Consider the following 13,579-nt stretch of genomic DNA (forward strand, 5'->3'; position numbering starts at 1 on the left):
CCCATGCAGCTGCTTGGTGACCGTGGGCTAGTCACACTTCTCTGAAGTCTCTCAGCCTCACAGAGTGCTTGTTGTGGGGGAGGAAGGGAAAGGATATTGTGAGCCGCTTTGAGACTCCTTAGGGTAGTGATAAAGCGGGATATCAAATCCAAACTCTTCTTCTTCCAACCCTAATGAGAGCCCTAACCCTACCTCACCCTAACTCAAGCTCTAGCCCTGGTCCTCACCCTAACTCTAAGCCTAACCCTAAGCATAAGCCTAAGCCAAAACTATTCAAAGTTTGAAACAAGTTACAATTTCTTCTACTAGTGGCAAAGATGTTGCTGCAGAAATATCATCAATCTGTTAGAGGACTGGGGGAACCCCAAACATTGTTTTCTAAGGGACAAGGGGGTTGTGTTTAAATCCTTGTACTGACAGCATAACAATATTTCTAGTCCTAATCATCTCAATTTCCAGACTGCTGGATCATGTGCTCCCCTTGTTGCTGGATCAGGCTGAAGAACAGTGTGCACAGAACCAGTTTGCATGCAATGCTGCTCTGCTGGCCAGGGATATTCCTACGTGCGCATGGTAAACCCTTGCCATTCAAACCCATCCAAGCTGGACAGAAACCTTTCTTGCTCACCACTCCTTTGTGGAGAAATTGGCTTTTGGTACAGCAGTTTGAAGCCACAAAGACATTTGGTGGCTGTGAGTTAGCCCGTCTCTCGTGAGGCTCAGCTTCCCTAACATCATAACCTATACTAGTAAAACCTTTGCCTCACAGGAGTTTACCACAATGACACCAGGTAAAAATGCAAAACATTTATTGGAGTGTTTCGTACAAAAGGTTTCCAGTCAGAAAAGGTATATTACAAATCCTTGAAAAAGACAGAATTTGGCATGCATATCCATAATAAAGCAAAACAAATTTGAAATGCTAACGTCTAGATCAGTTTCCTCCAAAGGATGGGCAATGCCAACGCCATCTCTTCTGCAGCATGACTCCGAGTCTTTCCTGTCACCATGCAGAACAGCTGCTTCATGAACAAAACCTGCAAGTCAGAAATTCACTCTACAAAAATAAAAGTTATAATAAGGAAATCCTTTCTGAATGAAGAGAGGCAAAGTTTGCAACACTTCTTTAGAGTTTCAAATAGCTTATTGCTTGTGAATTTAGTGTCAATTGACAGGGCATGGGGCAGGCAGGTGTGTTTCGCCCACAGAGCAGTCTGCCCAAGACATCAGGAAGCGGAAACATGCTCAGTCATCCTACTGCTATGGTGATAAGCAAAGACTCACCCCCACCCCCCAGCAAGCAACCCAGAGGTTTTCCACATCTTTTTTAAGGGTTTGCTCTCTAGACTTTAGCATTTCAAGGCAGCATTAAAATTTTCTAATAACCATATGCGAATAACAGCTCAGAGAGAATATAAATTTGCTTTTTCTAAGGGCAACCCCGCCCCCAAATATTCAGTTTGCAGCCCAACACCTCCACAGAGTGGAACAGAGTGGAAACTGAGGCTGGGAGGGAACTGGCCTCTCAGATGGGCTCCCACCTAGAGACAGAAAGTGGGATTTGGGGACCACTGGATTGGTGGGACGAGATCCATCCGGGCTGAACACAGCTCAAAGTGAGGTGAGGGACCTTGTGGGACCCTAGCCAAGGTCGTCCTGATCGTAAAGGCTGGACACTGCTGGGCTCGGCCCTTTGAAGGCTTTTCACAGCGCTCAGCTCCTGGTTCTGGTTCTGCACTCCCTGACACAGCCCGAGGGAGACAGTGCAAGGAGCGGTTGATACTGGCCTTGGTATTTTCACAGCAACTGTTCTGGAACGGCGGTTTGGGGGGGGGGAGACCAAGAGGAGGGTGCTCTCCACAGCCGGTGGCAACCCTAAGTGCATGGCAAACAGCAGCACTTGGGGACTCTGCTCAGGTCCCTGGCTCTGCTTTGCAGAGCAGTCAGGAACCCCCCTCCTCCTCCCCTGGCTCAAGCCAGCACAAGAAGAGCAGCCTGCTTAGCCCAGTAGCACATTTGCACCTTCACATCTTTAGTATTCACAGGAACAAGGAGACTGGCCTTGGAAGAGCAGCTGTGAGCACAGCAGGTGGCCAAGAAGCTTGTAAGCCGGACCTGAGAAACAGAATTCAGAGGGACAAGAGAGCAATGTCTATGGCAAACACCCTCAGCCCCCTGGTCAAGCTGACCAGAAGGAGCGTCATGCGGTAGAGGGGGAGGCAGAAGCCATACTTCCAAAAGGAATGCTTTCCAAAAGTGGCTCCATGAAACAGAGTTCAACTTCTAAATCTAATATGCTTCTCTACCACGTGGCATCATTAAAATACCTGTGGAATATTAGCACCTCTGGGTTTTTTGTTTTTATTTTTAAATATAAAGTAGGACATTTTGTTCCCCAACCCATCCATTCCCACCCAACGTGCTCTGCACCAAAGCCTTGCCCGGCAACCCTCCCCACAAGACCCTATGAACCAGAATATCTGCAGGGCTATATCTCCTCTCTATACACGTGCCACTAAAAGCATCATGGGCTGAGCCAGAGCCCTGGGGTCCCAGGAGTGGGTGGCAGGAGCTCCGACCCCTCACTGCTGCAAGTGGGATATGCTGCTTGCTGGCGCCACTAACTCTGCCCCAGACACAGCCCTGCTTGCCCCTCAAGAGCATCCAGGGCTGCCGGGAGAACATCACACACCACCTTTGGACAGGTGCTGCTCAGCCAAGGCAGCTTCTTTGGTGGAGAACAGCTGTGCCAAGGATTCTGCAAGACCAAGGGTGGGGTGGGGAGAAGCTGAGCTGCCCTAGGAGGGGGTCACTGCCCACCTGCTCCAAATACTTATCACCTACCTGCCCATACCTTGTCCTCTCACTCTGGGAGGTGGTGCAGATCAGGGCAGAGTAAGCAGCGGCAGCATCTTCCGTAAACTCCCGTTCCAAACAAAGCACCCTGGAACTTGCAAGGCTGCCCAATGGGAGGGACCCATTGAGGCATGGGGCAACACTGCTCACAGTGCAACACTGAGCTTGCCTCTGCCCCCTCTGGGCAGTGTGGAGTGAGCTGCAAGGAAGAGGGACTCGGCAGAAGACGTCCCACATCCCCACTCACCACTAGTCTCCAGTGGCAAGACAAGCAGACAAGTCTCTTCTGGTTTTTTACTGCAGAGGATGGAGCAACACAGACCTCCAAGCGGAATCTCAGCATCCGACATGTCTTGTGTCAGGGCTCAACTCTGGATTTTGAGGGCAGAAACAGTTCCCACAAAATCTAGACTTCGTAAGGGCTGGCCTTCAAGTGAGTTGCATCCATTGGATTCAGTGGGCCTTTGACTTAATTTGATACAACCCTGTTTCTAGGGTCATTCTGCAAGGAAGCAGCAATCTTAACCTCACTTACCTGGGAGTAAGCCCCACTGAAATCAACAAGACCTACTTCCGAGTAGACATGGTTAGGACATTGTTCCCTGCTTGAAAGAACTTAGGCAGCAGAACTTAGGCAGAGGAAGTTCTGCAATGACTTCAAACAAGCCTTGCCTTAAATCAGTGCTTCTCACTTCATCTCAGCTTCTGAGACCTCCACGCTCCACAGAGCTGCCCAAACTGTTTCAAGAGTCATTCTGTCTTAGGAGCTCCAGGCCTTCTGAGGCACACCTAGGGTCAATGGCATGAAAATATCATTCATCCTCACATTTGCCACCTGGTTTTATCTGCACAACCACTGGGGTTGCCCCTGAGGGCACAGGCAGGCTTACACCCAGGGTCACCGCCTGACCACCTCCCCCCAGTACAAGAACAGGAGGGCCACAGAAGCAGACTGTCCACTCCAGAGTGACAACTTCAGCCATGCTTTCTCTTCCCTGGAAACTCCTGGAGCCGCATCACTCTTTGGCTTGCAAGTAAGACAACAAAGTAGACCATGGGCATTGCAAAGGGAAAGCAAATCTTCAAAAGATGGTGGCAGTTCTGGCTGATTCAAGTTCTCTCTTTAAGAAGTTTACTAAGGAACCATCTCCAAGAAAGAAAGAAAAAAGGAGTGATCATATGCAATGTATAAAAATAATTTCAGTGACTCTGGGCAGAGCAAAAAAAGGAGAAAAGACGAGCAGAGACGGTTTCCCTTCCTCTCACATGACGGTGCAGCCCCTGGAGGTGGTCCTGGGATCCCCCTGGAGATAGAGAAGGAAGGAGGGGCATCAGGAAGCTCCCCAGGTGGCCCTGGCAGAACCCTCTCTCCTGCCCTGGCTAAAGATCAGAGAGGCAACTTGGATAGAGCTCAGCCTAGCTGTCCTCTTAGCAGCTTTTACCACTTGGGGACCGACCACCCTAGAGAGAGGCAGGGGGTGTGTGCCACAGCCAGTTGGGTGCAGGAAGGAAAGAAGAGCAGCTCCTGGGCACCACCCACAGCAGAGATGAGCAGCTGGGAGTCCCTCCCTCCAAGAATCTACCCTCACAAGCCCTCCCCTTTTCAAAGGGAACGCTCCCTCTGCCACCCCAGGGAGGAAGAGACTCCTGACTTGGCCAATTTCTTCACTTTCCCTTCTTGAGCAGAGTCAACTCCCAACTCCTTTAGTTACCTTTGATAACTAAAAGGCTGGGCCTAAGCTGCTCAGCCTCGCTGTGTGTGTGTGTGTGTGTGTGTGTGAGAGAGAGAGAGAGAGAGGGGGGGAGGGAGGGAGGGAGGGAGAGAGAGAGGGCGCAGCTGCCCCTTGGGAGAGACCAAGGTACCCCATTGTCTCCTTGGAACCACCCCCAAACCATGGCTGCAGTCAGGCCCCAATTGATTCAACCCTTGGTGGGTGGGTGGAAGTGTTTTTTCTTCCAGCTACCTGCTGGTGAAAGAGGTCTTCCTCCCCAAACTCTGCCTCCTCATCTTCCTCCCCGTTGTCCTGCAGCACAGCAGACGACTGAGTCAAACTCCTCACAGCAACTTCCTGAGAAGAAGTAGGAGAAACACAGCTCATGTTGAGTGTAGCAGGTGCTCAGTGAATGCTCAAAGGCAGCTTCTTCCTTGCATCAAAAGCAAGGCAACCTTTTCTTCTCTATTTGGCTTCTCCAGCACCCCACCCACCCACCCACAGTGCCCCCCTTCGGAGGACCTACCTCTCCATCAGAGTTCACCAGGTAGGTACGGACACTGGTCCCGGTGCCCCAACTGGTCTGGTGCTTCCACACAAGGACAGAAGGTGGGCTGTGGGCCACCCCAGCATCAGCTGCCCAGATCTAGCAAGAAAGAGACTCCCTCATTCACAGGCAGGGCACCCTTGATCCTTCACCACGCCAGAGGGAGCAGCTCTCCAAGCTGACCCCAATGGCCAGCCCTTCAAGTGGCAGAGGCATCTGGACTTCCTGCAGGGACCACCCCTCCAGTCGCAGGGAGCCTTTTCTCCACAGGCTGCAGGAAAGAACCAAGGAGGTTCTGCGTCGGGCACGGAAGGTGGGCAGAGTGTGATCAGGTCTCTGGATACTGGGCAACCAATACCCTCCCTCCCAATGGGGAGGCCTTTTCTCCCGAGGAAAGAACCATGACTTACTGTGACCGCCTGCCCAGCCCGGAGGACATATTTTGGGGTAAATTTGTAAGCCACCTCTTCTCCCTCGCCAATCTTTTTCTTCAGCCTCCAGTTCCCAAGAGACTGATCCTGAGGGAGAAGCAGCGGGACTCAGGGAGCAGCAAAACCAGCCCCAGGGCCAGGCCAGCCAAGAAGGGAAGCCTGAAGGCCCCAACAGTGCTTCTGAGCCAAGACCTCTCTTCCCGCAGCCTACCTTGTCAGAGCGGTTCTTCAGCTGAACATACTTCCCCTCTGGGTCCACGTCCTCGATGCTGATGCTGCCCTTGGCAGAAGCCTGCTGGGAAGTCTGGAAGGTGCTGCTACTGCTGGCACTGCTGCTCCTGGTGCCCAACCCGCTGGAGCCACTGCCAGAGAGCTCCTCTGCTATTTCCAGGCGCTTCCGCTTCCCCCGGGAGGAGCGGGTGGCGGAAATGCCGCTGCTGGATGAGGAGGTGGCCCGCGAGACAGTGATACGGGCTGAGGGGCTGGGGGACAGCTTCAGCCTGGCGGGGAAAGGCAGGTGAGGGTCAGCGGGCAAGAGCAGTGAGGGAAGGGCCTGCAGCCCATCCAGCCAAAGAACCAAGCTGCTGGCGCCACTGCCCAACACAGAGGAGCACCCATGTGTGCCCTGCTCCTTCCTCTCTCTCCCTGCTTCCTCCCTCTGTACCTCTCCTCTTCCCCTTCGAGGAGCTTCCGGTAGGCGCTGATCTCCATGTCCAGGGCCAGCTTGACATCCAGGAGCTCCTGGTACTCCATCAGCTGCTGCTGCATCTGGTCCCGCATTTCTGTCATCTCCCTCTCCTTGGCGTCCAGCATCTTCCGGAACTTCTCTCGCTCACCAGCCATCAGATCCTCCAGCTCCCGTATCCGGTCTTCTGCGGTGTTCGCCTGCAGGAGAAAGAATAGCGCTGGCCTGGGACCCAGAGAGAGAAAGCCTCCCGGGTGGAAGGGCACTGTGAAAGGAAAGGGGGGCAAGCACCCCCTCCCTCACCCAGCCCAAGGGCAGGGCCAACCCCACAGGGAAGGCCTGGCTCAGAAACAATCAACTGGAAAGGAACACTTGAACAATCCCATATGAGAAACACTGTCCTGAGCTGAAAGGAGTTACTACAAATAAACACAGGAGCTTCTCCAGGAGGTATAAAAGGGCACACGTAGTACAAGGTAGCTTTGTGAGACCAGGACAGCCCCGGGCAGTCCAGAGCTGAGACTGGAAGGCAGAAGGGGGTGTGAGAGGCTGCCTTTACCTCACCTGCTTCTGCAGCCCTGAAAGCTGGTAGCTGAGGGATTCAATCCTCACGCGGGCCTCCTTCAGCTCCTCCCGAGCAGCACTGGCAGCTTTGTCGTTCTGATCGGAGCAGAGTTTGGCATTCTCCAGCTGAAGGGAGATGGAGGAAAGCGTCAGGCTGCTCCCAGGGCTCTTCTGCCTGGAGATCTGCTGTACAAGGCACTGGGCACTCCCCCCCAGCCCCCAATGCCAAGGAGCACCACAGAGAGCAACAGATTCCAGGAGGAGGGAGCTCCTGAAGCCCCTTGAACAGAGCTGCCCAGAAGCACTCCTGGCCGCTGACGTGGAAGGAGTGCAAGGCCAAATGGACAGCAGCCCCCTCCCACGTCAAGCCTTTCCCAGCCCCCTCAGCATCTGCCTCCTCCCTCACCTTGGCCTGGTAGGTCTGCTCCACCTCCAGCTTGTAGAGCCGGACCTGCTCGTCATGCTGCCGGCGAAGGTCTTCTAGCGTCTGGGAGAGTTTGGACTCGCACTCCTGCTGGCGGCTGCTATCCACCTCCACCAACTGGCGTTCGTGCCGCTTCCGTGTCTCCCGCACCTCCTGGGAGTGGGGAGCAAACCCAGGCCAGGGCTCAGGCTCGCAAGACCCCCTGCAGCAACCAAGGCCCTCAAGGACCACCCCTCAAGGCGTCCAGGAAACACCAGCCCAAACACAACAGGAAGACTGACACACTCACTTTCTCACGCCCATTCGGTGTGGAGAGTGCTGGCAAATGCCTATTCCAGGAAGATTCATAAAATGCAGGGAAACCTCAAGAGGGAATTGGGTGGTAGGAGAGGTCTCCTGCCTCCCAGCCCCAAAGCAGCAGGTCCCAAGGGTGGGCATGACCCACTGCAGACATCCAGGAAATCCAGTCATCGGGTGCCACCGTCCCCAGCTCACATCCAGCCCCAAGATCTGGGCTGGGGAGTGATCTGAGTGCTGGACCAAGCCTGCCCTTTGCACCTCTGAGCTGCCAGTACAGGGTCACACAAGTGCCTCCAGCATAAGAGAGGGACTCGGAGGAAAGGAATGAAGCTCCTTGGGTGCACACCCCTGGTGACCAGAGCAAAAAAAGGCATCAGGGAAAACGCTCCTGGTGGGGACAAATGTGAGGAACAGGTGGCTACTTTTCCCTGGCATGCTCAAAGGGACCCTTCTCCTTCACAGCTCAAACCCAGCAGGACCGTGATGGAGAAGGGGGCCCTGTCTCCTCTCCCTCGCTGCCCACTCACCCCACCCCACCCAATGGCAGCCGCAGCCCAAGCAACCCAGAAGCAGCAGCAGCAGGTTCTACCTCTTCAAAAATGTTCTTCCTGAAGTCAAGCTCCTCTTGCAGACTCTGGCAGCGATTCTCCAGGTCCACCCGCATCAGAGTCTCCTTCTCCAGCTGCTTCTTTGCCACAGCGTGACCATCTTCTGACTGGGAAAGGCAGAGTGTGAAAGGGGAGCAAGTGTCCAAATGTCCAGGGGAGTCGTGCTGGAGATGGGTCCTGCACACTTCCCACTCCCTGCCCAACCTCTTGGCTCAACACGAGACATGGTCAGCCTCAATTCACACATGCAGTTCTAGCAGCTGCATTGGGGCCTAATTCTGACTGTGCCTTTTCCAAGCCCATTCAGAGCCAAGGCCTCCGCAGCCTTCCTGGATGCAACCAAGCAGGGTGGCTGGGGGCTCTGAGAAAGCACTTCGCACAGCACCTTATGCTGTTGGCAGCACTGCCGCAGACTGGCATCCCAATTTAGACATGCAAATACTGGCTATGAGTACTCCTTGTGGAAGGAGTTACACTTCAACCATGTAGGCGGAGGGAGTCCCAGATAGTGTGCCTCCACCCCCAAAACAGACACCAGCAGCCAGCAACTCCTAGAGAAGCCCTGTCCCCGTCCAAGATGAGCCTCATGTGGCACATTAGCACCATCAGAGCAAACAGGAGGACAAATTTCAGCACCTGACAAAGAATAATTTGGTCCAGAGAGGAACAGCTTCCACACAGCTCCTGGAGTGAGAAATGGTGTGGGGGGGGAGGGGGGAGGGGTGAAACCTGCCAACGTGTCCCTTCGGCTACAGGCAGGTGCTGAAACGCCAGCATTTCTTAGGCCTTGTTCAAGTTTGGGACAACCCCAAGGACTCAGCCAAGGATTCCCATGGTTCCAAGTAGGCCATGAGGGAAACAGCCTCTGGCTTCCTCACGCTGCCAGACTACTGGAGCCAAGGAACCTGGTGCCGGGACTTCATTTTGGCATCTTAGCATCAGCAAGAGACTCAAAGCAGCAGGAGCTCAGCCCTTGCACACAGCTGACCCACAGCCAGGCTATTCTGGGATCAGGAAATCGGGAACCAGGGATGAAGATGACTGCAGAAGGCCCCTTCCCTCAGGATGCTCTCTGCCTCTGCTGTGGTAACCCCCCCCCCTTTACCTTGGCCAGCTGTGCACGCAGGTCGGCCACCTCCGCCTCCAGGTTGCGCTTCTCTGTCAGGGTTGCCGTGAGTTCTGCTTCGCTCCGATGGAAGAGGACTTCCAGCTCCTTGATGCGGCCCTGAGATGTGGACCACTCCCCATCTTTCTTTTTGTAGCTAAGGAAGGAAAGAAAGGAAGACTCAAAAGCAGCTTCCGCTGTCATCTGAGTCATAACAAACTTCTGCAAGATCTGGCCCCTCCTCACCCTGGGGCTATGGGCAGAGCACCTCCTCAAAGCATTGCAGCACCAGGTCATTTTGCCTCTAGCAATCAGAGCCGAACTGACAGACAGCAAGCAAGGGAAGTGTTCCTGCATAGCAAACATGTGACCTCTGTGTCTTTCACGTGCATATATACACACACACAAAGGGTGACAGGAAAACTACCTCCTAGATTTGTGGGGAACGGCTACATTTGGAAATTACCGTATTTTTCGCCCTATAGGGCGCACTGGCCCATAGGACGCACCTCGAGGGTTTTTTTTGGGGGGGGGGGGAATGAATAAAAAAAATTTATTCCCCCCTCCAGCCCTTTACAATTGTAAAGGAGGAGTTCAGCCCTTTACATTTGTAAAGGGCTGAACTCCTCAATGCCTTCTTTGCCTCAGTCTTCTCCGATAAAGAAAACAATGCCCGACCTGAAGAATTTGGAGCAAATGATTCAGCAGAGGAAACACAGCCCAGAATAACTAAGGAGATAGTACAAGAATACTTGGCTAGTTTATGACTTCCGGGTTGGCGCCTCCAGGCAATGGCAGAGTTCCTCCAATCGAGAGGAATTTGCTCCGTGGAAATTAGGATCTGACCGCCACGGCGAAAGCGGAGACCCACTGAAATCACAGGCGGGAGAAGCTTGTGAACCTGGGATTTGGCTGGCACCTTTTGCACCTCCCCTACTCGCGGAGAAACCCTGATTTGGGGATCCGGAGCAAAGTGGGGTGAGCGGTGCTTCGAATTGACTGCTTCTTTCACGGAGTGAAGCCGCATCACTGTTGCCGGAGAGCGCTGACTTTTTCCTGTGGACAATTTGACTTTAAACAACTACCCGTGAGTAGAACGGAAAATTGGATCTTTAAATTTATTAATTTGGCATTGAAACGGGAAGGTCTTAAACAGGAAGTCCGCCTTCCTTTTTTTGTAAATAGATTGAAGCAAAGACGTTGCAAGTTAAAAGCCTTGGAAAGTCTTTTGTAAAGGATTAAATCTCCATTGGTTAAAACTATTAAACCCCCCTTGGGGGGGGGAATTTTGGACCTAGCGAGCCTGCAGGAGAGAGTGAAAAATAAAATTACCACTGCTCTGAACCTGGAAACGGGCTGCCAGTAAGATTGACGTCTTGGGAGAGTTCATTGACTGTGATCAGAAAATTGTTGACAGATGGCTAAATAAGAGAAATATATTGTTTCCATTGTTTCCAATTCTGCAAATAAAAAGGAGGAAAAGTAACTGAAAACTAAAACTAACTTTATAGTTTAAATTGGGTTTGAAAGGATTGATACAAGTGGAGACTGTTTCCCTCCAGAGGGAGCTTTTGAAACTGTTACAGGAGTGGAGCTGGGGATTTCCAGCTGCAAGATAAGAACTGTGAGAATCAGAGATTGACCTTGGATTTTAAAAATGTCGACAGAAGGAGCCTTAACGACTGTATTATGTAAGACAAGCTATTTGTTGCAACAGCTCCACAAGAAGACGGATGTTATGTCTACTAAACTTGAGAACTTGGGACAAAAGGTGAGTAATTTGGGACAAAAAGTGATCATCAGTACAGAAATTGTTCAGGATTTGACACAGGAACCTACTTTGACAGGACAAACTGGGGAGAAGACGAAGGAAAAAGTTGTTGTTGTTGAACCTAAAGTAATACAAGTGGGAGCTCCAGCCTTACAGAGGCAAATCGAGGACTATAAGTGGAGGCCTTTTATGAATGAATATAGAAAAAATCAGAATTTGAAGATTGGAGCCCTGCTTGGACTGGAGAAGGAAGGTTGGATACTCTTTCATGCAGGGATTTACTGACCTTTGGGTCCTGAATTTGGGTCAGGAGGAGATTGGAGTGGGGGCCTTTGGATCTGAAGGAGCTATGAAACATGATTTGAGATATTGTATGGACCTTGGTTCTAGCTGTGGAGAGTTGGCTGGCCTGTCGAGAGGGAATGGGGGCATGGTTGGGTCGCCCCCCCCCCGGGACCTGCTCTTCAGTATCTTCAGCATCAAAGAATATGAAGAACTGCAGAAGGGACTTGGAAAAGATTTAAGAGCCTTGGACAAAAGATCTCCAGGTTGATGAACTATGTGGAATTGACGGAAATGACTGGCAGAATCCAAGACCAGGGATAAGAGATGGTGGTAGAAGATTGGGAAAGTTTAAAGTTTATATATAGAAATATTGTAAAATTAATGAGTGTTAGAAAATGGTTGGAATGAAACTTTATGGCTTTAGCAGAAATGTTATAAGGAGTTAAGTATAAGTACTTTAGTATTAATGGAAAAAAGGTTAAAAATATGTTAAGATATTCATAATGATAAAAATAGAGAAAGATAAGTTATGGGAAGATTCGATGTGTTATTTTTTTAATGGATTTTATTTTTCTGTTTTTGTACTTTCTTTTTCTTTTTTTCTTTTCTTTTTCTTTTCTTATTATGATGTGTTGTTTTTGATGTTGTTTAATATGATGTTTTTACTTTTTCTTTTTGTAACCTTTAAAACCTTAATAAATATTATTTTTAAAAAAGGAAATAGAAAGCAGAGAGATGAGAATCAAACAAGCAGACATTGAAGATTGCAACAGACATTTGTTACAGAACGGAGGGGGGGGCATATTGATGAGGTCTTACTTCCAAGGATGACTGTGGAGGGCTCGAGGCAATGACTTCAAGGACACCCTGCCCTGCAGAGATCCCCTAATCCCTTCACCAAGCACCACACGAAACCCAAGTCCCAAAAATAAAGGTGTCTTTTCCCTCCCTGCGCCCCATTCTTTCCATGAGTAGACCGGATAAACAGCCAGTGTATTTTGTGAATGAACATTCTATTTACATGAGGATGCGTTCTAACCAATCAGACCGCGCCGAATGCAGCATCCAGCCAATCAATGTAACGCTTTGGTTCTGCAGAAGCAGCTCAGTTCGAGCTCTTCCACGCCTCATTTGCTCTCTGATAAGTTGTTGACAGCTCCCCGCTGAGAGAACAATGGACTGAGTCTATTGAAACCTCGTAACCTTGTTAATCCAATCAAACTTGATACAGCATAACCAGTTGTCAGGGGTTCAGGGAGAGAGGCGCAGATGAGGGAGGAGACCGAGAGCGAGGGGGAAGGATTCCAGGGTGACGAGGAGGAGGACGACAATGACCCGAGATGGTCCATGAGTCCGTCCAGTGAATCGGAGGACTCCCAAAAGGGAGCCCCCCTGGTCAAGCCAAGGGGGGCCAAAGGGGGAAGCAGTCAGGAGCGACGGACTGTTAACTCGCAAAGGTGCCCTCTACGTGCCGAGCGACGAGCTCCGCGCAAAGGTTCTGCAGCAGTTGCACGACGCTCCCAGTGCGGGCCACTTCGGCAGGGAGAAGACAATGGAACTGGTGGCCAGGGACTTTTGGTGGCCCCAGATGCGAGGAGAGGTAGCGGATTACGTCGCCAGGTGTGACACTTGTCAGAGGTCCAAGCCAGTACACCAGAAGCTGGCGGGGTTACTGGAACCACTGGAAACACCACAGCAACCGTGGGAGAGGGTAGCGCTGGACTTCGTCACTGACCTGCCCAGTTCCAGAGGTAAGACGGCGGTACTGGTGGTGGTGGACTTGTTCACCAAGATGGCGCACTTCATTCCCTGCGCGAAGGTGGCGACGGCGGAACAGACCGCCAAACTCTTCATCGACCACGTGTTCAGGGTGCATGGGCTGCCGCGGTCCATCCTGTCCGATAGGGGGCGCCAGTTTATTTCCAATTTTTGGCAGAAGCTTCTAGGTATCCTGCACGTCAAGATCAACCTAGCGTCGGCAAGACATCCACAAACCAACGGCCAAGCCGAGAGGGTCAACGCGATCATGCAGCAGTACCTGAGATGTTACGCAAATCAGCGACCCGCAGCTTGGGTGGACTACCTGCCGATGGCGGAGTTTGCCTACAAGAACACGAAGCCTGCGTCGACGGGGGTGACGCCGTTCTTCGCGAACAATGGACGTCATCCCAGGACCTTCCCGGGGTTCGTAGCACCGGGAGAGGGGGTGCCGCAAGAGGCCGACCAGTTCGCTGCAGAACTACAGGAGGTGCACGAGGAGCTGCGGAGACATTTGGAGCTAGCCAAACAAG

The 13,579-nt window shown here is 51.8% G+C and overlaps 1 protein-coding gene across 1 annotated transcript in view; it reads right to left on the reverse strand.

The window, feature by feature from the left end:
* Positions 1-792: 792 nt before the first annotated feature.
* LMNB2 (lamin B2) overlaps positions 793-13,579 on the reverse strand; it is a 48,694-nt gene continuing 35,907 nt past the window's right edge. The window contains exons 3-12 of the mRNA XM_081846207.1: positions 9,233-9,389; positions 8,109-8,234; positions 7,202-7,372; positions 6,796-6,921; positions 6,211-6,431; positions 5,758-6,046; positions 5,526-5,633; positions 5,095-5,214; positions 4,821-4,925; positions 793-4,160 (exon numbers count right to left, since the gene is read on the reverse strand). Of these exons, the coding sequence (XP_081702333.1) occupies positions 4,119-4,160; positions 4,821-4,925; positions 5,095-5,214; positions 5,526-5,633; positions 5,758-6,046; positions 6,211-6,431; positions 6,796-6,921; positions 7,202-7,372; positions 8,109-8,234; positions 9,233-9,389 (1,465 nt within the window). The 3' untranslated portion in view covers positions 793-4,118. The remainder of the gene's footprint in view (positions 4,161-4,820; positions 4,926-5,094; positions 5,215-5,525; positions 5,634-5,757; positions 6,047-6,210; positions 6,432-6,795; positions 6,922-7,201; positions 7,373-8,108; positions 8,235-9,232; positions 9,390-13,579) is intronic.

This window comes from Podarcis erhardii, assembly GCF_964252035.2.
Source record: "Podarcis erhardii genome assembly, chromosome: 18".
NCBI classification, from domain to species: Eukaryota; Metazoa; Chordata; class Lepidosauria; order Squamata; family Lacertidae; genus Podarcis; species Podarcis erhardii.